The 26989-nt window shown below is 35.6% G+C and overlaps 2 protein-coding genes across 4 annotated transcripts; both read left to right on the top strand.

Moving 5' to 3' along the window:
* The first annotated feature begins 17811 nt into the window (after nt 1–17811).
* Nucleotides 17812–23452, top strand: LOC113297043. 3 transcript variants are annotated; one of them, XM_026545442.1, is made up of 8 exons: nt 17812–18625; nt 19464–19628; nt 19874–19972; nt 20140–20241; nt 20426–20545; nt 21065–21202; nt 21369–21722; nt 22850–22930. In XM_026545442.1, the coding sequence occupies exons 1-8, from the start codon at nt 18050–18052 to the stop codon at nt 22901–22903; spliced, it is 1608 nt and encodes a 535-aa protein (XP_026401227.1). In that variant the 5' UTR covers nt 17812–18049; the 3' UTR covers nt 22904–22930. The 3 variants fall into 3 exon arrangements, with proteins under 3 accessions (XP_026401227.1, XP_026401226.1, XP_026401225.1); XM_026545440.1 differs by lacking the exon at nt 22850–22930 and adding an exon at nt 23004–23452 and having other exon boundaries at nt 17814–18625; XM_026545441.1 differs by lacking the exons at nt 19464–19628; nt 22850–22930 and adding an exon at nt 23004–23452 and having other exon boundaries at nt 17813–18625.
* A 1086-nt stretch (nt 23453–24538) lies between these two features.
* On the top strand, nt 24539–26320 carry LOC113297045 (photosystem I chlorophyll a/b-binding protein 3-1, chloroplastic). Its single transcript, XM_026545443.1, has 3 exons — nt 24539–24836; nt 25367–25428; nt 25519–26320. The coding sequence occupies exons 1-3, from the start codon at nt 24666–24668 to the stop codon at nt 26132–26134; spliced, it is 849 nt and encodes a 282-aa protein (XP_026401228.1). The 5' UTR covers nt 24539–24665; the 3' UTR covers nt 26135–26320.
* Nucleotides 26321–26989: the final 669 nt, after the last annotated feature.

Consider the following 26989-nt stretch of genomic DNA (forward strand, 5'->3'; position numbering starts at 1 on the left):
GGAGCGGTGATGAAATCCGAACCCTTATCTTGTATTGGCCAGGCCTTGCCCTTTACTAGGAATTTAAAAACAGTCTGGTTCGTCCTCAAAAAATTATCACCTTAAGGAATACAATAACTCGCTTACAGGAGATTCGCGAGTGTTTCGATTGGACTTACCTCCCGTACCAGACGGGGGATGAACCGTTGTAGTCGACTCGGGCCACGACTCCTATGTCATGTACGAACCCGAGGGGCCGAGACGATATTGTAATCGTCGTCCTTCCCTGCAAACAGTTTGTATTTAAGGATCCCTTCCATAGGGTATAAAAATAAAAATAAAAATGTCCAAAGTTTAAAGTCCACAGTCCACAAAAATAAAGTGCAAAAGAAAAAGTAAATTACAAAATATTTCCTAACACAATTCTAAAAAAAATAAAAATAAAAAAATAATAAAACTAAATCCTAAAACAAAAATTGTCTTCTTTTTCTTCTCTTTTAGCTTTGTTCCAAGTCCTTAGTATCCAACTTCAAACCTGCAAATCAAAGACACACCCAAAGAAACGTAAAGAGGAACAAAAAAAAAAAAAAAAAATCTAAAAAAAATGTTACCTAAACGCAAATCCGCGTCGGCGGCGCCAAAAATTTAATGATTTTTCAAATGATGTTGTAGTTGTGGTAAAAACTGGGTTCTTTTCAGACTTGTGAAGGAAATAATTTTTAGACTTAATAAAAAATTAAAGATAAAACAAATTAAATTCAAAGGTGATGTAAATATTATGGAAAGACCAGGGGTTAGGATTTCACCATTCACCAAAATTCATGTGATTCAATAATAATTATTATCATGCAATTCTAGACGTTATAATTCAAATCAAAAACAATTGTGATTTTAATCATTGCCAAAATCAGATTTTCAAAACATCCATTGTTAATTGCAAGCATGAAATATCAAAAGCAATAAACCAAGCATATTTCATCAAGAGAAAACACAATTAATTAATAAAAATCATTTATTCAATTTTCATTCGGTGCAATTAATCATAAAAGGATTGCATAAATAAATTTAAATGAATTTTACCACATAACTTTTGGAAGAATGGCTTCCTCCATCACCCCTGGGATTGGGTTTAGCTCCTCATCCCAAAAACACACTCACAAGATGTATTCATGGCTAAAATAGGTGTTTTTATTGATGTATATAAGATGAAACAGGAATTAGCAACGTTGTAGAAGTGTTACAGCGTCACTGTTACAAAGGGGTAAGTGTTTTTGAGACTGTTGTAAATGATAAGCCTTTACTGCTGTATAAGAACGATACTTGTTCTGCTTTTAAGACTGTCGAAGAACGAAGGACTCTGCGAGTATGTTCTTCGTCTTTTTCTTCCTCCTCGAGCAGCAGCAGAAGCAACAACAATACCTCCTGTAACTTCTTCTTCTCGTCTCTCGTGAACTCCCAACTATCTCCGAAGGGTTTCTAAAACTTTCTAACCCTCTTTATGACTTGAACCAACTCTTATATAGTCCTCTAATCCCGAAAAATCTCTACTGAATCCGCGACTTTTCTTTCTTTTTTTCTTCTCTGCGTTGTTGAGAGAATATCTCTCTTGTGATCTCCCTGTACGCGTTTTTTAGCTATAAACTTGCCACCAAACTCTTATCAAGACTTGAACAGGACCAAGTACAACAGTCACTAGCGTGAAACTCTCCCAAATATTCCTCACAAAATCTTCAAACTCAACAGAAGCGTACGTGTCCTGTTTGGACTTCGATCACTTCTCCCAGCCATTCCAGCCCAATTGGTTGGGTCCAATCGATTGTAACAGACCTGTTGAGTCTTGTAGAGTCCATACGTACCAAATACAGCCATTGAATCTCCTAAAATCACGTAGAAATTCGATCTCCAAATCTGCTCCTCGCTGCATGCATTTTCCCGCCAAAACTTGTATTTGAATTATGAAGATGACCTCCCCTTATCCAGTTTCGGTCTCCCTTTAGCAGATGCCTGGAAATGGGTCACCCCTTAGTAATTAGGTTACCCCTTATCCAAAGTGAGAGTCTGTATAGTAGTTTTCTCCCACGGACGCAAAAACCATTTTTTTAGCCAATTTCGCCGCAAAAGCTTATTTCTCCAAGAATACCTACAGGGACATAAAAAGCCATAATAAATATAAAATCGAGCACTAATAATATATACAATTGAGATTATATAAGACACAAAAATGAGCCTATCACTATACATCCTTGTCGTCGTAGACTATGTCACTAAGTGGATTGAGGCGGTTGCGTGTAAAACCAATGACCATAAGGTTGTGATTGAGTTCTTGAAAAATAATATACTTACACGTTTTGGTACACCGCGAGCTATAATTAGTGATGGAGGGTCGCACTTTTGTAATGGACCTTTTAGGCTTCTGATGAAGAAATATGGTATTACACATAAGGTAGTTACCCCGTATCATCCGCATACTAGTGGTCAGGTAGAGGTTTCCAATAGGGAGATAAAACGTATATTAGAGAAAACAGTTAATCCTAATTAGAAAGACTGGTCGTCTAGGCTTATTGATGCCTTATGGGCTCACCGTACTGCGTTTAAGACCCCCATTGGAATGTCGCCTTATCGGCTTGTGTATGGCAAGGCATGCCATTTACCTGTTGAGTTAGAACATAGAGCTTATTGGGATGTTAAGCAGCTAAATTTTTCACTTGACAAGGCGGGAGCCCATAGGAAACTCCATCTCAATGAGTTGGACGAGATTCGTATAGATTCTTACGATAGTGCGAAGGAGTATAAGAACAAAATGAAACTTGTGCATGATAGAAATATTTTACGGAAGTCATTTTCTCCAGGTCAAAAAGTTCTTCTGTATGATACCCATTTACATCTCTTCCCTGGGAAGTTACGTTCTAGGTGGACGGGTCCTTTTACTGTTCGCACTATCTTTCCTCATGGAGTTGTTGAAATTGAGACACCGGATGGTAGTAGTTCTTCGAAGGTTAACGGTCAGAGATTGAAACCCTTTTTAGAGCCCTTTCCTACAGGTGATGTTGAGGAGGTCCCTCTGGAGGACCCTGTTTACCCTTGATTGACCATCGAGGAAGTTGTATGTTGTATATTAGTTTTTGATTTTCTTCACCCAGGTACTATCTTTCCAACTTCTCCTCGTGTTATTTTACTTTTGGTATTTCTCTTTCATTAGAAACGTTGAGGACAATGTTAGATTTAAGTTTGGGGGTGGGGAAGAACTTTTTAATTGCACTTTTGAAACTTCTAGCGTCACATGGTATCCGGTTAGCTAAGTTTACATACTGTTTCTCACCAAAAAGATAGAAATTGGAATGCTAGGGATAACAACCTTTTGAGACATTAGAGAAAAAGACATTGAGATCCTTGAAATTCAGGAGAGAACTTGTTCCTTTTAGAGGGTAACCGTGATGGACCTAACCATACATGATGGAAAGGCAAGTAGGTCAGGAAATGCCAGGAAGACAAAGCAATCTCACAATGTAGTCTTAGTTACTGGATTGCGACTCTCTCTCAGTAGAAACTTATCATCATCAACAAGCGGAGCGACATCAAAATCTATGAAGAAAGTTGAAGACGTTTTAGGTTTAGAAGCAACAATAGAAAAGAATAATTCAAAAATCAAGTTGAAGTTATAAGAGCAAATGATATAAGTTGTTAGAATCCATGACACCAAGACATCACAAGTTGCGAAGATCCAAGTTTTGAAAGTCCTTCTCTCATGGCCATGTAAATTGTTGTCTTGTAATTTTTTTTTTACCAAAAAAAAATGAAAAAAAAATGAAAAAAAAATGAAAAAAAAAAAATCATCGTTACGTTTTGTTCAATAAGGCCAAAGGGAAGTAGAAATTTATAAGTCGAGCAAGAAATCGAAGAAAAGAGTTAATTGTCAAGGTTCTATGAGGTTTGATAGTTTATCATCAACAGTTGAAGACCGAAGAAGACGTTGTTTCTACTGAGCACTATGAGAGAGTCGAAGAAAGATACATTTGGTTGCTTTGTCAGTCCTCTTTCAATCTGGCACAAGATCTTTCTAGCACTGGTTTAACTCATCACACGTAATTAGTCCAGCTGTGTAGCAGATGTCCCTCTCATCTTTATCTCTCTCCTAATCTTATCCAGCTGTAAAGCAGCGGACGCATCTTACAATGTTTATCTAGCTGTGTAGCAGATATCTCTTTATCTAGCAGTGTTGCGGATGTGTCTCCCCTTTTCTTCAGTCAACTTTAGAGCTGACACATTTAATTTCTCTGGCATTCTAGTTACTTGGAGATTGGTTGAGAATTTGTATGTCCTCATAGCTCTTTGGATAATTGTGACCGATTAGAAGTCATGGTTTTGTGGGTACACCTCTGGTAAACCCTCCCGAGATTAACTCGGTTTTGTTTTTTTTTATTAGTTTTGCTCGAGGACTAGCAAATAATAAGTTTGGGGGTATTTGATAGACACATTTTTGTGTCTAAATTGTCCTCAATGTCTATTTTGTTGGAACTCGATTTTTGTACTAATATTGCGTTTTTATGTATTTTTAGGAAATAAATATTGTTAGAAAATTCGGCTCGAAAAGTTGCTCGGAGCACCCCCCGGAGGACATTTGCTATACGGACCCTCACTTTGGATAAGGGGTAACCTAATTACTAAGGGGCACCCCATTTCTAGGCAGCTGCTAACCGCACCCCAGAACCGGATAGGGGGCAACCCTTCTTCTTCATTTCAAATTCATTTTTTGGCGGGAAGAATAGTTCACTCCTGGCAGTTTTCTCGATCGGATTTTGGATGGGTTAGAGGTAGACTAAATCGCTAAAACTTCATGGGTGGACGTGATATAGCCTAAAAGGCTTGGTATGGGCCTTTGATTCGATCCAATTTGGCTGGATATTCCGCGAGAAGCAAACAGAGCTACACGTTCGTGGGAGAGTTTTTCACGGGATTTGCTATGAATTGTGTGTGCTGTTGGGACTCTAATTCGTGTACTGAACGTGTATGGAGGACTCTTAGTTGCGATAGAAGCGTGAAGGAATTAAAGAAGGATATAAAACCATAATTTTGGAAATAATATATTCCCGAGTAATGGCTTTGTTGTGAGAGAATTTGGAGACATTACTGCGAGATATTTTGGTCCTGTGGAGTATATATAGGGTGATGGGGACTCAGAGAGGGCAGAGGGAGAGTTAGGGAGACTTTAGAAGACAACAGAGGCGAGAAATCAAAGTTACAGAGAACTCCATTGTTTCTGCTGGTGAAGAACACACGAAGAACAACGACCCATAGAGAACCGTCGTTCATGCTACAGTGGTGCGGCAGACTTACTTGCACAGTGACAGCTACACAAACCTTATATCGTTCTTTGTAACAGTTTGGTTTGTAACAGAAATAATTGTTACAAACCCGGTTTAAGCATTATTTCTCCCATTTTCTTCATTTGTAAACCCCTTGAGCAATAAAAATGATTTTTGAGCGTGTTTCCAACATGATGATGAGCTAATTCTCCCACAACCAAGGAAGTGAGGAAGCTATTTACGCATGAATAATTGGTAATCATTTATTTCCTCTAATTTATAATTCACCCAATCACTGCTTTTGCAGAGTTTTTAATTGTTTGGAAAAAATTTCTTCATTAGTTGTGATTCAATTAGATAGGTTATGCTTTGTTTAGATAATCTATGCTTAGGGATACAATTAATTTTTGTTAATTTTCCAGATTATTTGTGAATTAAGAAATAAGAGTCTTAAAATATAATTAGAGTTTTGGATTGTTTACCATAATTTATTCATGTGTAATAGTGAAATCAGTGTCTTGGTTGTTTTCTAATATCTTGAAGTCAATTTTGTAATAAGTTTTCTTTGTTTTTAAATTTTTTAAGTCTAAAATTCATTGCCTTCACAAGTCTTAAAACAACCCTTTTATCACTATCTATAACAACTTTGAGAAAACATCAGATATGCTATCCTCTGGATATGGAAAACACATAATTCCAAATTTCAAAAAGATATTTAGAAAATTTTGGTTTTTGTATCTCGCGTTGAATATCATGGAAAATACTTCAACATTAAGTAATAAGAATTTATCACATCATCAAGACATTATGTTGATATCCTATGAACTTTCCTTTTTAACCAAATACAATTTCTATGGATACGTAAATCCTAATATAGTAGACAAACCGAAAATGCATATTTTGGTCAATTGAGGATCCTTCCTACTAGAGATCTATAGGATCGGTCCTAGTATAAATCCTTGGGACCTGTCCTAATAGAGATCATTGGTAAGGGATCGGTCATACTAGAGATATTTATGATCGGTCTTACTAGAGATCCTTGTTTAAGGGATCTGTCCTAGAATAAATCATTTAACTCCTTTTCAACCATGATTAAAGTTTCGCAAGTCTACTTCCTTACTGTGTACTTAAACATAGTTTCTGAGGTATGGAATTGAACCTAAAAGTTTAACATATCAAATAATAATGAATTACCAAATAGTGTTTTGTTGATACGAAATCCAAATACATAAACTATTCTCCGCAACTCCATATACCAAGGTTGTATGAAACAACTAGTATATCATTCCTTGACCTTTTGACTATAGTAAAATGATCAAGTCACCATACTAGAAACAAGAAAACTTTGTTGTTATGTTTTCAATATAAACTGGCTTGAAAGATACGTAGATAGAAATGGAACAAGTCAAGTTTATGTTACTACCTCGAACGAAAGGCTGATGTGTTTGTTGATGCCGGTACGTCTTTAGGTTTTTCAGATTAACAAAAACAAGTCTCAACATTTTTATGTTCCTAGTCTAACTTAACAAAGTTGATTCTAGTAATCAAATCGAGGAGTCTCGAGTTTTGGAACTAAATATGACAACCAAAATCAGCATACCAATGGTTAGTGAGTGAGCCGAGCAGTGCTCCAACAATCTTACCCTTTGTCAATTTTAATGACAATCTCTTAATTTTATCTTCATACGCTTGATTATGAGTTTCAACATCACAAAGTCTTGCAAATATTCAAAAATGAATGTCGTTGTTATAGCATTTAAATAATAATAACTTTAACCCCCCTAAAGGTAAGCTAGGCATACTCAATCCGAACATATATGTTATTCAATTTAATCAGAATATATATGTTATTCAGTTCAATCAAAACATATATGTTAGTATGAAATACTACACAACATGATATATTTCACCCCTTTGATCAATGCTTTACTTTTTTATATTTTTGTGTATATACTTTTCAGTACCATATATCGTTTCTCAGCGATAGTTAAATCACCGTATACTTGATATGGTCGTCTGCACGTCAACATTATTTATACTTTCTCACTACTTATGATTTATTGTGAAGCAATGGTAAGAAATGATCGTTCCCACAGGGTGGTCTAGGTTTTTATTTGATTCATTTACTTATATAGAACCCGGGGGATTTTTCTGATTTTATGTAAATTAAACTAACTAAAAGTGAACAAAGGAACTCGAAATGCGCAAATCAAAGATGTGAGAATATTGGCTAAAGGGTTCATATTCAATCTTAAACATGTGCTTGAATGAATGATTAGAATTGCAATTAATCTCTTATTATCAAAAGCCCTAGAATACCTTGATCACAAGAATACTCCGGTAATTTCCTAAGTTAAACACAAACACATTAAAGATGCGAATGTGAATTCTACCTAAAGAATAACCTAAAGTGTAAAAGCACAATTAGGTTCAATTCCATAACAACACTAAGTTTTCAGAAATAGGTCAATCAATGCAATTGTCATATATTCCGCAGATAAGTCGGATGGTCTAATTCTACATGCAATTACAACAAAATATCACTACAATCCGTAATCACATCGTGCTATTTGTATTCAAGGATTATCACTTTTACGCATGAAAAAACCTAAATTAGCAATATATATGGATTTGAGTTCAGTTAGTTGGCCACTCAACTAAACAAACATTCAATCATATTACAATAAGTCAATCATGCAATTGTGAAACACAGTATAAATTTGAACGATAATAAAGAGAGAAAACTAATTCATAAATCAAGCACAAGTTTTCGAAACCGGACTACACCCTTAACCAATCAAAATAAACTAGATACTTGTGTTTTTGGAAATCATCATAAAATGTAAAGAAGAAAACTATCATGTGAAAACCCTACAAAACAAGTAGAAGAGACCAAGAGCCCTATGTTATAATCTTTCTCTTCCTTTTACCGATTTCTAAACCTAAGCCAAATCCAAACATAGGCTAATTTTTGCTTTGGCTTAGAAACAACCCAAAAAGTCAAGCCCACAATTCATAGGCCATCAGGTCCATTACTTGATATGTCTGTCAGTTTAGTGAAACTGACAAGCCAATTGAGCATGTTCTACCACCACCATTTCACGGTAAACCATAGTTCTCCTTTCCTGTAATTTTTGCATTCAATATTTTCACTACCATATTTTCACTAGCATTAAGTAATAAGAGTTAAGCATATGTTCAAGACATTATGTCGATATCTTGTGAACTTTCCTTTTTAACCAAATACATTTTGGACAGCTAAGTAAATCCTAAGATAGTAGACAAACTAAAAATGCGGATTTTGGTTTACTAAGGATGTGTCTTAGTAGGGATCTTTGGAATCGGTCCTAGTAAAGATCCTTGGTAAGGGATCCGTCCTACTAGAGATCTTTAGGATCGGTCCTAGTAAATATCCTTGCTTAAGGTATCGGTCCTAGAATATATCTTTTGACTCTTTTTCAACTACGAAACAAGTTTCGCTAGTCTACTTTCTTAAACCATGTACTTAAACATAGTTTCTGAGGTATATAACCAACCTGAAAGTTTAACACACTAAATAATAATGAACTGCCAAATAGAGTAGTATCGATTCTACGAAGTCCAAACAGATAAAATATACTTTGTAACTCCATATTCCAAAGTTGTATGAAACAATTAGTATATCATTCCTTGATATTTTGACCATGGTAAAATGATCAAGTCACCAATACTAGTGTTGATGGTGTTTTTTGCCTAAGGAGAAAATCGTAAAAAATATACTTCCGAGCCAGTATCAGAAATATTAAACTTTGATGTGTTTTCATCATGCAAAGAATTTCAAGGATACATTAGTCATGATATGTGTTTATGCCTACCTCTCTGTATATATATAGGCATATATGTGTTTCACCTAGTTGAACTAAGAAAATATACATATATGTACGTACAAATGTAATTATTAGAATAGTACTAGTGCTTTTTGCAATAATCCCATACAGTAGCGGACCCATTAGGGGTCAAATGGGGTCAACAGACCCCACTCAATTTCGACTTTCCTGTACTAATTAGTTAGGAATATTAGCTTTGACCCCACTGGCACCTAAAATTTTGTCTTTGACCCCACCTAAAAAGTTTCTCGGTTCGCCATTGCTCCTAGATACTCAATGATTTTTACACAACAAATCTCAAAGCTCCTATGCATTTCCCACTAATATAGAGTAAGTTTGAGTTATCTTTAGTATTATATTCCACGAATCCATTCTCAGTTGAATGATATGGATTTATTACACTGTCTGAATAAGATTATATTAAAAGATACGACAAGTCCCGTATGAAAATACTTGGTTTAAACACTGTAACTATGTTCACAAAATCAGGTAATTTTCATGCCAGAAACAAAAATTAAAAAATATAGCAATTTTGTCCCAAACACAAAATTTGCCTAATTTACTCAATTTTATGCCCGACATAAAATTTGCGAAATTCACTCAATTTTGTGCCAGATACAAAATTTTCCCTATTTACCTAATTTTGTGTCAGACACAAAATCTAAGCTCTAAATAGCCGAGCACTGCTTTGGCCGAGCTTGAACTAAAGATCTCCAATAATTGGTTGCGCCAAAATACCAAAAATGGATGAAAATAATAAAAACCCTAATTTATGGATGACCCTAACTGACTAGGGCATCCTCAAATTGATTTCTGTCATCGAACTTCCCCTGCCAAGGCTCAAATCCTGGCCAAACAACTTAGTCTACCTTCCAACTTTCATGACCGACCAACCTTGGCCAGCCAAATTGGTCGGACGATCTCCAAAAGGCCACCCAAAGTTGGCCAGATAGACTTCCTCAAGCATGTCAACTGCACATGCTACTGTCCATAAAAATCGCATGTGGTAAACAACGAATTGATACAACCTGGGCTATGAAACACTTATAATGTTGCAAAACAACGTTACAATGTAGGAAGCCACACCATACAACGCTTTATGCGCCGCAGTAGGTGGTGCAGTTCGCTTATAGCAACTGGCACATATAGTAAACGTTGCAAAAAGCGGTGCAACGTGTGAGTTTGAAGCAGACAACACTTTTTAAGCATTGCAATCTATATAAAAGGCGTATGCGACCTCCTTGAGCTTCAAATTTACATAAAAGGAGACATGTAACATACTTCAACCGTTCTAGTTCACATGGCCTCTCAAATTTGACTCACCAAGTGTGTCATGCACTAATTTTAGCCGACTATCATATAAAATTTGCACGGTAAGTCATATTTCCATAAGATTTGGCTTATTATTAGTGACTTCTGCATGAAGTCCACATGCGACTAGCCATGAATGGCTTAACATAGCAGCTAGACAGAAATATCTTATTCTCATGTGGCTTCACATAGGGTCGTCTCTGACATTTGGACGAATTTGTGCAAAAGAACTCGGACGCCCTTTGATGCAATTTTTTTTAGCACATATAGTGTTTTAATGAAATTTATTCTAGAACACTGAAATGAATGAATTTATAAACCACACTGTAGCATAAAACATTTGAAACGTAGGGTTTTTTATTTTTTATTAGAAACGAAAACAAACAGTTAAACACACTCGACAGCTGCTTAAAGAAGAAAATGTCACTTTCCTTGTGTCCTGGTCCTGCGTCATCACAAACATCTACGTTTCACCCATAACATGCTCACGAATTACATCATGAACCCCTTCGTTCCTGGCTGATGAGCTTCCAACAAAATTCCATGGCTTTTTAACAACAAACTTATGAATCGCTCCAGATTGAGACTGTACAAATGCATCACTTTTTTTCTTTCCGTTTGAGCCTTGCATATCCACTTTCAGCTGGTATCACCCTATATTTGGAGGCATGTATTGAATAATTGATGCCAATATAAGTTTATAAGTAGTGAACGAAAAGGCGAGGTAATATTGTACGACTATATCTTAATCAAGTTGTAGCTTGATACTTTAATAACATCTTGAAAAATCAAAGAAAATCCAAAGTAAACCCATGTCCCCTATAAAAAGATGTTGCAATCACTTTTAATCCACTGTTTGCAAATAACAACTAACAAAAACACAAAGATTGATTCAATAATGAATAATATGAAATGAAAACTATCAGAATGGTGCATGTGATAAATGAATAATCAAAATATTAAATATCATCAATTCACTTGTCTACTATCATTATTCAATATATAATTTAAGTATGAAATATCAATTATAAGTATGTGATTATGATTTTATGGAACATATTAACATTAACATACTAGGTACAAACAAGAATTTAACATAAGTATATGTACTGAGTGGAATTATCTAAGCAGTAAACACAAATTCTAGTCAAAGAGAATGATTTTATGCTAAGAACTTATCACTTGCGAACAATGATCATGAACGCAGTTATGCAGAATTAAACAAACCTTAATAATAATAATAATAATACCATGTGGATATGATTTAGTGTGTTTTTCCTCTCTCACTCTCGCCTGCTTGCTGCTCCAATTGCAATTTGAAATCCCTTAGGGTTGAGCGATTAATAGAACTTAGAGAAGAAGAAAAGTTAACTTTGTAATTTCCGTCAGATTTATTTTCTGTCCGTGTTTCTTTAAATTGAGGGATAAAATATAAGCCCACGGTAGCTTAAAAAAAATTTCCGCTGCAAGAGCACAAGATGACGGGCTTCAAATCCGTCCCTGGCTTCACAAATAAGTCCTGCTACATATGCTTGACTACTTTCATACTCACATATTCTGTTCTCCGAGTTGATATGATAACTCAATATACTCAAGTTGTAGAAACAACTAGTATACATATTCCTTAATGATACTGTGATCATGATATAATGACCTAGTCACCAATACAAAAGTCATTGTGAACAAAGTTAACTTTGTATGTTATTTTTTTCAATGAATATAGGCTTGAACAATGGCGGAACCAGGATTGAAGAATAGGGGGATTGTAGAAACAATTGCGCACTTGTAAATTTTTTTTTACGAGATTACCTATCAAAAGAAAATCGAAAGTCCTAACAGCAAAATCATATATATCCCTTTTAGACATTTTTTAAGGATCGACTAGTATTTCTCGCTGATATGTACATCAACTGAAAATAATTGAAAACTACTGTGAAAAAAACAAATAATCAGTAGTTACTCTAAGATACAAATACAGTTGTAATTGTTGGCCTTGCCATCTTTGTAATATTAAACAACACATATAAAGTCAGTAATATCATACAAATAACAAACAAACTCAACAAAATGTTTGAAGTTTGTGCAGCAACACATTCAACCAGTAGTGCTATAATCTGAAAAACAACTGTTTACGGAAAAGACTTTGCTACAAGATGTGAAGTTTAAACAACATTTTATGAATGTTCTTACCTTGTTGAAAAGTCGGTAACACCTAATAAAAATAACTTGGCTTCAAAAAAATGTGCCAAAGCCTTGGCAAGCATTTGTTGGTAAAGCTCTTCACAGGAAAGAGAGTTAAGAAGCTTTGCAAACCTCGTAACCGAGACCAAAAGGCAAAAGAGACGAATGACGTACTCTAGAAAACATACCATCAATAATGCTTGACTTCTTGGTGACAAATTATGAGCATCATATAGAACTCAGCCTATTTCAGATGACCATAAGAAACACTCGTCAACCAGACCCGTGTCTGCTCACTAAAACCATCAGGATAAAACTTACAAACCATTAGTGGCTATCTATTATATTAAACTGCGGAGAAAAAAACATGTGTACAAAATATTCATGTTTAACAAGATTGCATACCTATAGGATATTAGATAGGTCAAATTGTATACTCTTTAACTTTACTGTTGGATATTATGTAGGTTAAATAATTTAGTCTATAACTTAAATTCTACAACCATGACTGCTATCTACAAGATGCCATATTAATTAAATTTCATCTTAGTTTCATTGCAAGCACACAATCAACAAAATCTAAGACGAACACAGTTGTTCATATAACAAAGTATTAGAATATCTTTACTTTAGACAACAACAACATCTGCTTGCAATTGCAAAACTTAACTTATTAGCTAGATACATACATGGATATTTAAAAAGGTAAATCTTCTCATGAAATCTCAGAGAGATTCTCAAATCAACTTAATGAAAAATCACCAGGAACCCAAACTTTTCAAATAACCTTATCTAGGTTTTTCTATTTTCCCTATTTCTTTCTCCTGTCGGAATAAATTGAAGCAGATGGAGAACAACATCTGTTACACACATCACATACTCATTACTTATTTTGAGAACCTCTCAACTAAAATCATACCCCGACTTGATAATAAATTTTACCGGCTTGACAGTAGGTGTAACTGGGCTTGACGAATTTTGGTTATCATTTACTGGCCTCAAAAATAATTTTCTTTGATTCACCCCTGGCTTCAGACTGGGGAATTCCTAACGTACTTCCACTCCTTGACTTGAAAGAACAAAAGATAAGAACGGAATAAGTCAAGTCTGTAGTTATTGAAGGATGATGTCTTCGTTATCTTCGATACCTCTTCAGGTCTTCGTCAGTAACCATAATAAGTCCCAACATTTCTATGTTCTTCCCTTTTGTTAATTTTATTGACAAACTATTTATATACAGAGAGTACAAGAATTAAAATACAAAAATATTACATTACAATTCTACTTTTATTTCGGCTACTAGGTCTGGTTTTAGGATTTCCGGGTTCATTTTTTACTTTCTGATTTGGTTTTCTATATAACGTGTTCTTAAGTTTGGTCACACTCTGGTCGTCATTTGCTCCAAGTTTTGGTGATGATATTTTCCGATAGGTTCGGGGTTTATGACAGTTTATCCAACCATCTCTTATTGCAACTTTTTCTTAAAAGGAGGTGGTCTTCATAATGAAATTTATATATGTTTCAAGATTGTGGATCATGCTTCAACAATCCAAACTCTCTTGTATATATGCGAATGTTACTATATTACTAGAGATTTTGTTATTGGATATTTGTCAGTTAATCTTCTATGAAAGTCATTTGCAGTCAATAATGTTGTATTTTGTTCATGGTTTTTTTTAACCTTGGGATTATCTTTGGAAAAAACAAAAGAAGATGTGCTTTGTCCGAAAACTCATCCGGAAAAAATGTAGTACTGCCTGAACTATGTTTTTTTAGAGGAAGGTCGAACTTTAATGTTTTTTTTTTAATACTAAGAAGAAATTTTATGAATAGTTGGAAATTAGAACAGAGTTTACATCAGCCAGGAATGCTGATACAATAAAATTTGGTGGATTTGTAATCTAACTCCTAGTAATCTTAAAAATACGAGAATATCTAGCCATCTTATCAGCTGGCTCATTCAACTTCATATTAAAAAATTTGCAAGTCCAAAATGGATGCTTGCCAGATAGTCAATAACATCTAAGATAAGTGTTTGATGTCCCCATTTCACTTTTTGGTAGTCTCCATTTGTTGCAACTGCTACATTCTGTACATCCAACTCAAAACATACTTGTTGCAAATCCAAGTCTTCTGCCCATCGTATAACATGCAACAATCCCACTACCTCTGCCTTCTCCCCATCTAGGTGTCCATACGCATAGATCCATCTTCCTTGCTCACCTGCAGATTTACGAAGGATTTGTCCCAATCTTGTGTGGTTTTTAGATAATACAGTTTCAAAAGATGCATCACAACATATAGAGTAAGAGTGAGGATTAGGAGGTATCCATGCAGTCTGAGTTATAGGACTCTAATTATTGTTGTCACTCATAGCTTGAGTTTTCTTCATTGTTGATCTAGTCATATTGTTGAGATATTGTATGCTACGAATGACTTCTACTAGATTTGGCTTTGATCCTTGAAAAACAGTTTTGCACCTTGCTTTCCATATCTCAGAGCCCGCATTAGCCGTTCTTATTACCCGGTTTTCATCGAGTTCATGAAAATAATTCTTGAACCATCTCATTATCCATTTATCAACAGAGGTATCACCCGCTTCCACGCTCCGTCTTGCACCAGGGATCTAGGTCCAAACAACTTTTGCAAAAGAACAGTCCCATAAAATGTGTTTAGTAGTTTCAATCACCTGGTGACACATACTGCAATGTTCTCATCCATAATGTGTTACTCGGGCCATACGTTCACTGGACAGAATATTGTCACTAATACACTTTCATAGAAATGTTTTAACGCTTGGTAAAGTAGTCAGACCCTATACCTCTTTCCAAAACTTTGCGAACTGTTATTCTTGATAACTATTAGTTTGTGGTATGCTGACTTTATTGTGAATTGACCATGTCGAGTAAGAGTCCACATTAGTCTGCTTTGAGAGTATTCTAGTATTCTCATAGCAACAATCTTATTATCATCTTCAGTAGAGATCAGTTGATACCTTCCAAGTTTTTATTTCCGGGATAATAAAACCAGCCACCGTGTTGTAATTAATAGCCATATCAAAGTCTGTGATTGGAACTGGTGGTATTTGCTTGCATGTGATCCGGTTATCTTTACATGTGAGTATTCTCTTTCCATCCCCTAACATCTAGAAGCTATACTGCCAAACAAACTGAACTTCACTATAGATACTTTTCCATACCCAGGTTGAATTCTTCTTTTTTGGTGCATGAAAAAGTGATGTATCTGGAAAATGCATTTCTTTTAAAGCCTTTGCCCATAACTGTTGTGAGTTGTTACATCATCGCCAAATTGCTTTAGCCGATATTGCATGATTGAAATATTATAGATTCTGAAAACCCATTCCTCCAAGAGCCTTGTCACTGTTTAAATTTTGTTTATGATGTCAGATAAACTCCTTTCCACCATGTTTTTTCCACCAAAACTTCCTATGGACTTTGTTCATTTCTTTGATTGTTGCCTTAGAAATTAAAAAAAAAAAAACATTTGAAGTGATGACATTGCATTACGGACATGCTTCAATATGATTGATCTCTCTGATTGTGTCAAAAACTTAGCATTCCATTTTAGTAGCCCTGTCTTCATACCCTCAACGAGACTTGAGAAAGATGTAGTTCTGCGTCTGTTGAGAAATAGTGGTATCCTAAGATACTTCTCTAGAGACATTTTTTTCATCTTTAGTCTTCGAAGTAATATTCTGCAGTGTCTTGAGTGTATATATTTAGAGAAGAAGACTAATGATTTTTGGAAGTTGATCGGTTGACCCGAGACAACACTGAAGTCATTAATTATTTGCAGTAAAGTATTCACATTCTGAAGATCATCTTTCACAAAGACTAAGCAGTCATTCGTGAATAGAAGGTGAGATAGAATTGGTGCATTCTTCGCGATCTTTATACCTTGATTTTTCTTTTCATGTTCAGCTTTTGCCAATGATCTCGTGAATAACTCTATTATTAAAAGAAACAAATATGGTGAACTTGGGTCACCCTGTCTGATTCCTCTTGAGGGTTTTAAAAGCATCACAAGGTGACCCATTCAACATCAATTGAATTTCAGATGTGCTTATACGTTCTTGTATGTGACTACAAAAGTGTTCATCACACCCAATTGTCTTCATAATCCTATCTAAGAAGATCCACTCAACTCGATCAAACGCCTTTGACATATCAATCTTTAGCGCCAATTAACCATTTTTTGTTTTCTTTTTCTTTATACAGTGTATCCGCTCATGTGCAATACTAATGTTATCACTTATCCGCCTCTTTGGGATGTAAGTTGCTTGCATTGGAGATATCATATTATTCATTAATGGCTTAAGTCTCAAAGCCAATATTTTTGTTATCATCTTATACATAGTGTTGCATAAAGCTATCGACCTATAGTCACTTGGAGTTTGTAGAAGTTGAACCTTTGGGATGAGACAAAGATTGGTGTTATTCATCATACACAGAATTCTTCCACTTACAAAGAAGCTTTGCACCATCTGAATAACTTCATTTTTTATAGTTCCCCGTTGTGTTTGGAAGAATCCAAGTGAAAATTCATCAAGTCGGTGCTTTCCATGGATGCGTACTTTGAAGTGTCGTAAATATTTTAGCTTCAGTTGGGATGCTAGTCGGTGCATTATTTTCTGACTCAGTAATAAGCTGAGAAGATCTTCATTTTCTTCTGGATTAGAAGTACCATGATGCTTTTAACGTGAGAAGCAAGTAGTTTTTCCAAAATTTTCCTGCTAATACACCAATTTCCATTGGATCTGAGGAGTGATTCAATTTTATTCCTCATTTATTGGTTTGTTGGTGGAAGTATTTAGCTAATCATTACATCTCGGGATTGTTGCCCATAAAACTCCTCTTCACGTGCATGTCATTCATTAATTTTTTGTGATGTCTATCGTACTTGAGAAGTATTGTCTTCATTGGTAGTTGACTGCTGCAGCATAGTTTGTTTATCTTGCAAGCACTTAATATTATGGGACTTTACCGGTTTAACTCCGATTCCCACAACTATTTCAAATTCAAAAAATTAAAGAACTTTTCTCGAATTTCATTTCAAGAACTGGTTAAATTTGTAATTTACGAGACTAACAAGGGTATTGATTTAAGAATGACACGGATACGTTACAAAAAGATTATCTGGTCTCCTACTAATCACGGAAATTTCAATTTATTTTTCTCCGCCAAACTTTCGCCCAGAAAATCAAATTCTGTGTCTTCTTCCCTTTCTCACCTCCTCCTCCTTCTCTTCCTTCATTACACTCAAAGTTTATTATTCCCTCTCTTCATGATTAAAAACCCCTAATCATTCCAAACCCTAGAAACCCAAAACTATAAAATGTCAAAAATCCTCAATTTTTTAATTTGAAATTTATTTTTGAAATATCAAGAAATGGCTACAGCAGCATTCAAATCAACATCAAAGAGATCTTCAATAAATTCTTCATCATCAACAAAAGATGCTGAATCAGATAATCGACATCGTCGTTCTAGAAGTCTAAGTCGATTTTCTGGTCGTTATAATAATGAAATAGAAAATGAATTTCTTGTTCCTAAGAAAAACCCTAAATTTGTCAATACAGAAAGAGGATCAGCCGGGTTTCCTGAAATTAGTCTTGATGATTTAGTTTCTGAGTTTTTTCCTTCTGAAAACAACCATGATAGAGGTAGGTCATCACTTCGTAGTTCTGGTAATAGTAGTAGTAGTAATTCTATGTCCGGAGATGTTATAACTAGGCGAGGAAGATCTGTTTCTAGGCAACGAGGTCAAGCAAGTGTTCAAGATAGTAATTTGGGTGGTGGTTCTGGAATCAGTAATTCTAGAAGAGGAAGGTCTGTTTCTAGACAACATGGTACAGTGGGTGATGTAAAGGTTATTCAGGAGAGTAGCTTTGGGAACAAGGGGGTTGATAATTCCAGGAGGAGGCGTTCTGCGTCCGTCGCCAAGTATCAATTTAGCGATTCTGAGGTAGTTTTAGTTCATTTTGCATAATACATTTTGTTATTTTTCTTCCTGTTCTTATTAGATAGTGATAAAATAAAAAGGTGAAATTATGATCTTTAATGGAGGTCCATTCGAGCATGAAGAAGATGATTTGAAATTTTGAGCTTAGGTTTTATGTAAATGTTATAGGTTGCCTTGTATACCTCATAATGTATGATAATCTTTTTGTTTTCCAAAATAGCCATAATCGGCAAAATTATTCTAAAGTACATTTAGAACATTATGACTTACATTTTTAGAGATTATTCAGTTACGTACGGTTTTAAGTTGGTTAATTAGAAGATGAATCAAATATAGAACTAAGGGGTTCTCCATTAGCATGGTATTTAACAATGATAGCGAAGTTATTGAGGTTTTATCAATTTATGATTTAATGTTATGGAGTGTTCTTGATAAGAAGAAAGGTGTTGTTTGTAATTGCGATGTATTAGAATTTGGAACTTTTGTATGTCTAGCAGATTTTTACGGAGAATGTTCCGTCCATTTATGAACTTTTCATATTTGTGGTGTGCATAGACCAGGTGCTTATTTGTAAAACAGCTATTAGGATATTTTTCTATCTTGAATTTTTAAATTGAAAAAACCAATATCACAATATCTTCTTCATGTGCATGGATTGCTGTTGGTGTAGATAATATCTTATCTTTGGAAGTAAGGATTCTTTTCCGTTTACGTGCAACCTAACATAAAACATAATACAAATGTTCCTCATTGATCCATCCATTTCATTTGACATATTTGTATGTTCATTTTGTTTTCATCAATGTAGTTGACCAGTTTGTTCTCCGGTTTCATTTTGTAGAGTGATAAATCTATTAACTCCGAGAATACTGCCAACTTCAATAGTTCTAGAATCGTGAACGATCAGAGATCTTTGATCCATATGCCAACTGCTAAGACCAGTCAACGTGTTTTAAGGATGTCGCTGAGTCAAATAGATTTATCAAGATCACATGATGGTTACTCAGTAAGACTTTCTCCTCCATACTGAGATTTGATTTATATTTTGCTTTTGCAAGGAAAATTTGTATTTCTGCAGCATTATATAGTAGAAAGACGGAGTTGGTATTATAAGGATAAACCGTTAAATTCTAGTATTAAAAAGTGCTTGAGTTGCTAACTTTACTCTCTGTTGGTCTCTCTGAGATCATTGTTTCATTCGTTAGTTGTGAAAGTGAGGCAATAGTAAAAGTTTATTTTGAATTTTTGCAGAGCCAGTCTTCAGCTATAACTGATGATGAGTCACAGGATGCTCGTTCTAGCAGAAATGGGACAGAGAGGACAATACGAGCAGTATATGCACAGAAAAAGGTTAGGTTTCTTTCTTCTAATTTCTTAAGCAGTTGAAGATAAAGATAGTATACGAATTTCCTAATTGCACACCACCATTGAAGTATTGTATAAATGCGACCATTAGACTCTTACCAAACAAGATCAAAGTCTTTCCGAAAGCTTGACTGTTCAAGCTACATGTTCAGGTTGATCATCCTGTTGGGGATGGAGGAGAGACTGGCCTGTATGATGTCATGCGTAAAGAGCTTAGATCTGCTGTTCAAGAAATAAGAACGGAGCTTGAAGAAGTATGTAACTATTAGCTTGTGTCAACTTACTTTTTAACACTGATCAAGACTGATGCGATTCTAGGAACAAAAAAAAAAACAAACATAACTTACTTTTTAACACAGATTTCTCTTGAACTTGAAATGTAGTGTTTTCACTCAGCTCCTTAGCAAAGTTTAATATGCTTCTACATCATATCTGCAGGTCATGGTTAAAACAAAGCCCTCTGATTCAACCCACAATGATAACTTGCAATTAAATAACGCTAATGTTCTTCAGGCTGTTTCGGTGATCAGAGATAGTTATGCTACAAGGCTGGAACAGGTATGGACTAAAACCCAGAAATAAAATAAAATAAATCGCGAGTATTTCTTTGCAGTGGCATGCTCCTTGTTGTAGTATCCCTAAAGCTTGCTAACTAATGCTTAGTTTCATGCTGCACATACTGCCTAGGGATAGCATGCAGTACCCCAGTGTTTTTACTTTGAGTAATATCCTACATATCCCAATTGGACAACCCTGACTGTGCAGATTGCAATAGCCAAGATAGAATCCTTGTATGAGGACTTCAATAATAGGATATGTCCAGGAGACATCTGTGGTGGACCAAAAGTTTCTCCTCATTCCTACTGGGCCATGTAATTTTAGAATGTGGTTAGCATTTCGAGAATATCCACCATTTATAATGAATAAAGGAGTTGAAGTTTGCAACTTTTGATTAATATCCTTTATAAAGGGTTTTAGAATGCAGGAAGTGGGAACATGAAAGCTCGTCACTTCCAATTTGGCGAATAATGTTCAGTGCCTTATGAATATGACTGTTCTTTTCCTCAACTGTATCAGTCGGAGAAGCGTAAACATGATCTTTTAGCTGAAATAGTGGTTGAAGAGCAACGTGGGAGGGAGCTCTCTAAGATTGTTAAAGACTTGCTTCCTGATGCAAACAATGCTGTTGCGCAGAAGCCAGCACGTGTTAGAAAGGTATAGTTTTCTGCGGTGGATCGCAATCCTTTTAGTGTAGTAGTATTAGGACTACATTTGCTGTATATATTTTCCCCTTTCAATAGGTTCACGATAGAGAAGAGACATCAACTTTTCTTTTCAAGTTGCTCCGCAGTTGATAACCTTTCTACTCTGATATTATCAGAGGAGCAACGATAGAAGTAGGATGTCTAAATGCTTGACTGAAGAGGCAGAGAAATACTTTGAGGGGTTCATTTCAAATGTTGAAGACACTGATATATCTTCACTGGATGGAGAAAGAAGTGATGCAAGTTCTAAGATTGGTGGAAGGGCAAATTCAAAGGACTATATAGTGCATTTTGAGGCAGAAAACCGAGTACTTCCAGCGAAATTGACTTCTCTTCCCAAGGATGAAATGGATGGAGTTGTTCTGCCTTGGTTGGAATGGGAGACCACCAGTGATGTTTCTCCTGTAGTATGCAAGAGTACGTCAAAAGTGTCATTGACGCCAGGAAATAACGTACATGATACCGCTCAGGTAATTCACGTTACACTGTTATCCTCTTTAGTCTTTTCGTATGCTCCCAAATGTTATCATAGTTTGACTATTCTTTACTCTTTTTCTCATACTTCTAACTCAACCTTATGATTCAGAATTTTGTTTAATTATTCTGATGGTAGGTTGTAGATATGTGAAAACTGAATCTCGGCATATCCTTTTACTCAATTCGTCTTGCAAAAAAAACTGACAAACAAATTGGTTAATTAAGTAGGTGGTTAGGCAGTTTAAACCAACAGTTACAAATAGAGATCTCTTCTCTCGTATTATATATGTATCTTAAAAAATAGCAATCTTAAAAAGAACAACTCTTCTTTTGGAAGGATGCTACTTACTGATTGGGGATTATTAGCTCTGTTGTGGAACCTCACTGATAATTAGCAAAGTGGATAATGGGCCAACCTATTTAACTATGATTTTTTAGATGCTCTTGGTTTTTTTATAATACTAATCTTAGACACTACAATTATGAAGTAAACTACAACAAACTACTGGATAGCTATCTGAATCCATCTGGGAGAGCAGAAAGTAACACCCGGTTACCAAACCCCACCTACACAAATGTAAGGAATGTGGTTTGTGAACTGAATCCGGAAGTTTGATTTGTCTAACTTGTTAGTTGTTTCCAGAGACCTCAAAGTTCAAATGAAGGAGATAATTAGGAGTTAGAAAAAGGTTTAATATGGAAGTCCCTCTTTTCCTTGATCAAGAATCTAAGCTATTCAGTTTCTTTGGGTAGCAAGTCCTTGGCCTCCTTTGGCAGAACTGATTTGCAGAACTTAAATTTTCTTAATCGAAAGATCTCTTTGCTGCAAATGATGAACTGTATTTTGTTCTAATTTATGTCCAATTAAAGGCTTTGATTCTACTACTTCTTCGAACTGTCAATGACCTATCCCCCTTATTTTTAATCCAATATGTTATGTTTGTAGAAGTACATATGAATATTTTTCTCTGTAGCTTTACAGTGGCTGCAAGCCTTTTTGATATGTCTTTTGTTCTTTATTTTGAGAAATACATTTATAGCGTCCCAACATGCAGCATGTGTGAATGTTAACCTCAATTGCTCCTTTTCTTTCTTCTTGGGTGATGCGATCGCTTAAAAGATGACTTTCCCTTCAGTAAATATTGGACACCTCCGGAACGTGTTCAAGGGATGAGCTTAAAGTATACCCTGTGTTTCTCATATTTTACATGATATACTTGCTTATTTCTGATATAAGTATCCTACTCGACATTTTGATACATGTCTTTGATCAGGAACTCGTTCAAGGGATGAGCACTGGATTCAACAAAACCAATTGTTTTATTAGCAGCCGAGGTAGTTGGAGCCCTGGAGGTGACAGCCTTTCTGATCTTTCTAAAGACTTGGCAAACATTATGAACGGAGAAGTGGATAGCAAACCAAAGGAACCATGGTTTGACATGGATGAGTACCTCCACGCCCAACGTGAAGAATCACGTATCCTTGAGAATTGGAGGCAACGTGGGAGAATAAGCTCAGGTGGGCTGTTACTGTGTAATAGCAAATATTTCTAGTTCATAGTTCTAATTCATCATGCAACCTTTACATAGGCCTACTTGATTCTCTGTAAATGCGCACAATTCTATCTTAAGTCATCAATTGGCTGGGTTTACACCTGCATGATATGTCTCAATTGATCACTTCTTCTAGCAAATTAGCAATAGATAATTTATGTTTAACAATATTACTTGTGTGTGTTTTTGTTTATAGTTCTAGTGTTTCTGCTTCAGAGCATAACACTACTGAAGACTAAAGTAAACACCACACTCCCTTACTACATAGTACAAAGGGTGCATAACCACTGTAATTGGTAAAATGGTTCGCCAAGTCAGCCCATCTGTCTGACAAATTGTGTGTTGACTTTTCACCAGCGGCTGTCAAACGCCTCCGTCATCCATCATTTAGCTTCTGAATTTTTTGATTCTCTGGCCATGTTAGAGTTAGGTAAATATGTCTAGTGCCTCAATATTCCTTTATTTGGCCCTTGCCCTTGGCAATTCTGACCCATCCAGACGCCCTGATTGTCTGGCCATGTTAAAGTTAGTTGAATGTTTCCAAGGCCTCATTATTCCATCATCTGGCTTTTGGGAAATTCTGATTCTTCGACCATGTTAGAGTTAGTTGAATATTTCTCATTGAAACTTTGAATAATATGATTTTGACAATTATTTGTATAGCTACATAAACTAAGCCCATCCCCAGTGCTAGGGGTCAAGGTCATAAAGAGTCAGCGCATCTCTACGGTTTGTGAACTTATACTCAATTTCAATTTTCTAATCATTTGCTCTTTTTCTGGTAGAAGTATAAGTCTACCACTCTCACTTAACACGAATGACATCAAGTTTAGTGGAAGCTAAACTCTTGGGCCATTTTGTTGGGAAGAGTCACTCATTTGCAATGCTGCATTTGTGCAGCAAATTCAGGCAGTAGTACATCCAATCATCAGTCCAGCATATATCACTCAATTATGAATAGTATTAGATCTTAAATACAGGCCACACAAGAATTGAGTGAACACCATACACCTCACAAAATCTAATCGACCAACAGTTCTTTTTCCAAATAAAAAAAAATATAGTAAAAAGGAAAACGAACAAAATATCTGAAGTGTCTTTGCAAATCAGGAGCCAGACACCAACTACTGGTTCAGAGCAACTCCATGTGGCATTTAAGTTCCAAAACTAGCTTAAGATCCCCTTATCCAAGAATCCTGCCACATGTCCATGACTTGTTGGTTAAGACCATCACCTAATCTAGCCACATCATATCCTCCAAGATTTTCATACCCTTGTTTTAGTATTTGGACACAAAATTTAGCACAACAAAAACCCAACTTTTGTAGAGTAAAAATAAAGAAAAAGAAAACCTAAAAAAAAAAAGAGACTTGAAGAAAAACAATGGCAACCCAGACTTTGGTTTCATCTTCCCTTACTTCATCTTCTTCCTCTTCAATGGAAGCTGCTAGACAAGTATTCAGAGGAAGACCACTTCAATATGCAACTGTTAACGTTGGCTCTTCAAGGAAGGGTTCATTTGTTGTTAGAGCTGCTGCCACTCCACCTGTTAAGGTTAGCTTAAACTATACAAATTATGAACACTTCAAAGTTCAAACTACTTGCTTTGTAGTTTCTTAGAATATCATATGAAAGAAAAAATGAATTTAAAAGACCCATGTACATAAAATAATGCAATCACATATAATTTTTTGAGATGTGATTTTTTAGTGTCTCTGCTGAGCTCGCAACCACATATAATTACTGCAAGCACTAATGCTCAGATTAGATCAGAACTTTTAGCTATTGTTAGCATGTTAGCTAGCGTAAGCTTGAACATCTCTACTTATCCTTGAAGCGTTAAGTTCATAAATAATTTTGTAGTTTGCAAGATCACACAAGTCTCAGTAATATTTAGCAACCAAAAGGGTTTATTGAATTGATTCAAAGCTGCCAAAATTTTTATGAATAACAATAACAATAGTATTTTACTGCAAGTTGTAATAGATATTATTAAGTTTGTTCATCTGTCTTTTAAATTTTATACTAACCAAAAAAATTGTCAAACAGATTTCATGACGATTGTTTACATGTTTATGTTTCAGCATGGAGCAAACAGACAGCTTTGGTTTGCATCCAAACAGAGTCTTTCTTACTTAGACGGCAGGTAAGCGCCTCTTTCTCACTCTCTCCCTACTTGTGCATGCACTGATAATATAAGAATATTAATTGAGGACTTTTTTTTTCATCTCGACAGCCTCCCAGGTGATTTCGGGTTTGACCCACTTGGCCTTTCAGATCCAGAAGGAACAGGAGGATTTATTGAACCAAAATGGCTAGCATATGGTGAAATTATCAACGGACGTTTTGCCATGTTAGGAGCAGCAGGAGCAATCGCACCCGAAGTCTTCGGCAAACTCGGTCTTATCCCAGCTGAAACCGCACTCCCATGGTTCCAAACTGGAGTGATTCCACCCGCTGGAACTTACAGTTACTGGGCAGACCCCTTCACACTATTTGTACTAGAAATGGCTCTTATGGGTTTTGCTGAGCACAGAAGATTGCAAGACTGGTACAACCCTGGATCCATGGGCAAACAATATTTCTTAGGTTTGGAAAAGGGTTTGGGCGGATCAGGTAACCCTGCTTACCCAGGTGGACCTTTCTTTAACCCCCTAGGATTTGGAAAAGATGAGAAGTCAATGAAGGAATTGAAGTTGAAGGAAGTGAAGAATGGAAGATTAGCCATGTTGGCTATTTTAGGTTATTTCATTCAAGGTTTAGTCACAGGAGTTGGACCTTTCCAGAACTTGTTGGACCATTTGGCTGATCCAGTCAACAACAATGTCTTGACCAGTCTCAAGTTCCACTAAATTTCTATGCCCAGGTTCTTGTACTCTGGGACTTCATTCTCTTCTCTATTTTCCTTTTTATCCTTTTTTCCCCCCTTTTCTCTCTATTTGTGAAAGTTTATGGAAACTCTTGTAATTTGTAATTAAGATTAGATAAACTGGTTTATATTATGGTAAATTTATTTTAAGTAATACCATTTGAAATAATTGCAAGTCTTACCGAATGATATTTGTTAAAAGGAAAAGAAAAATAGTCATGTGAGTAATAATGAAGTTAGTTTCGGACAACAAAGATTTTCGTGTGCAGAGACGAACCTCTCAATCTCTGTGAGGCGAGATTCAGACGAAAAACTCACCTCGAGTCGAGAAGCAGTGTGGAAATTTCAATACAATAATCTAAACCCGCACTAACATAATTGATTTTCTTTCTATTGTATGAAGTGGTGAATCATATTATAAGGAGTGAGTTCAAGTTGGTCCAAAATCGCCAATATGTCTCCATTAACTGCTTGATTAAGTGGTATAAAATTTGGAACAAGGACTCTAAGATATTACCGAAAACTTCACCGAGATAAAGTTGTCGAGGTGAGCCAATGCGGACAAAGACGAGATTGAGATATGAGATTTATTACATTGCATATGTGAGTCTAAAGTAGTTTAAGAATGTCACCACCTACCGACACATTTAAGTACGGAGATATTATGTTTCGAGACTCGCTAACTAAAACATAAATTTCAATTTATTTACTAACTCTTTCATTTTAATTTTTGTTACATACCTGTCAATATAATCATGAATTTCTTATCTTAAGAGTATTCTAATTACGGTGAATTTAGATATTAATAATTTGGGACAAGTTTAATTGTTAATTATGG

Source organism: Papaver somniferum, chromosome 7 (assembly GCF_003573695.1).
Source record: "Papaver somniferum cultivar HN1 chromosome 7, ASM357369v1, whole genome shotgun sequence".
NCBI lineage: Eukaryota > Viridiplantae > Streptophyta > Magnoliopsida > Ranunculales > Papaveraceae > Papaver > Papaver somniferum.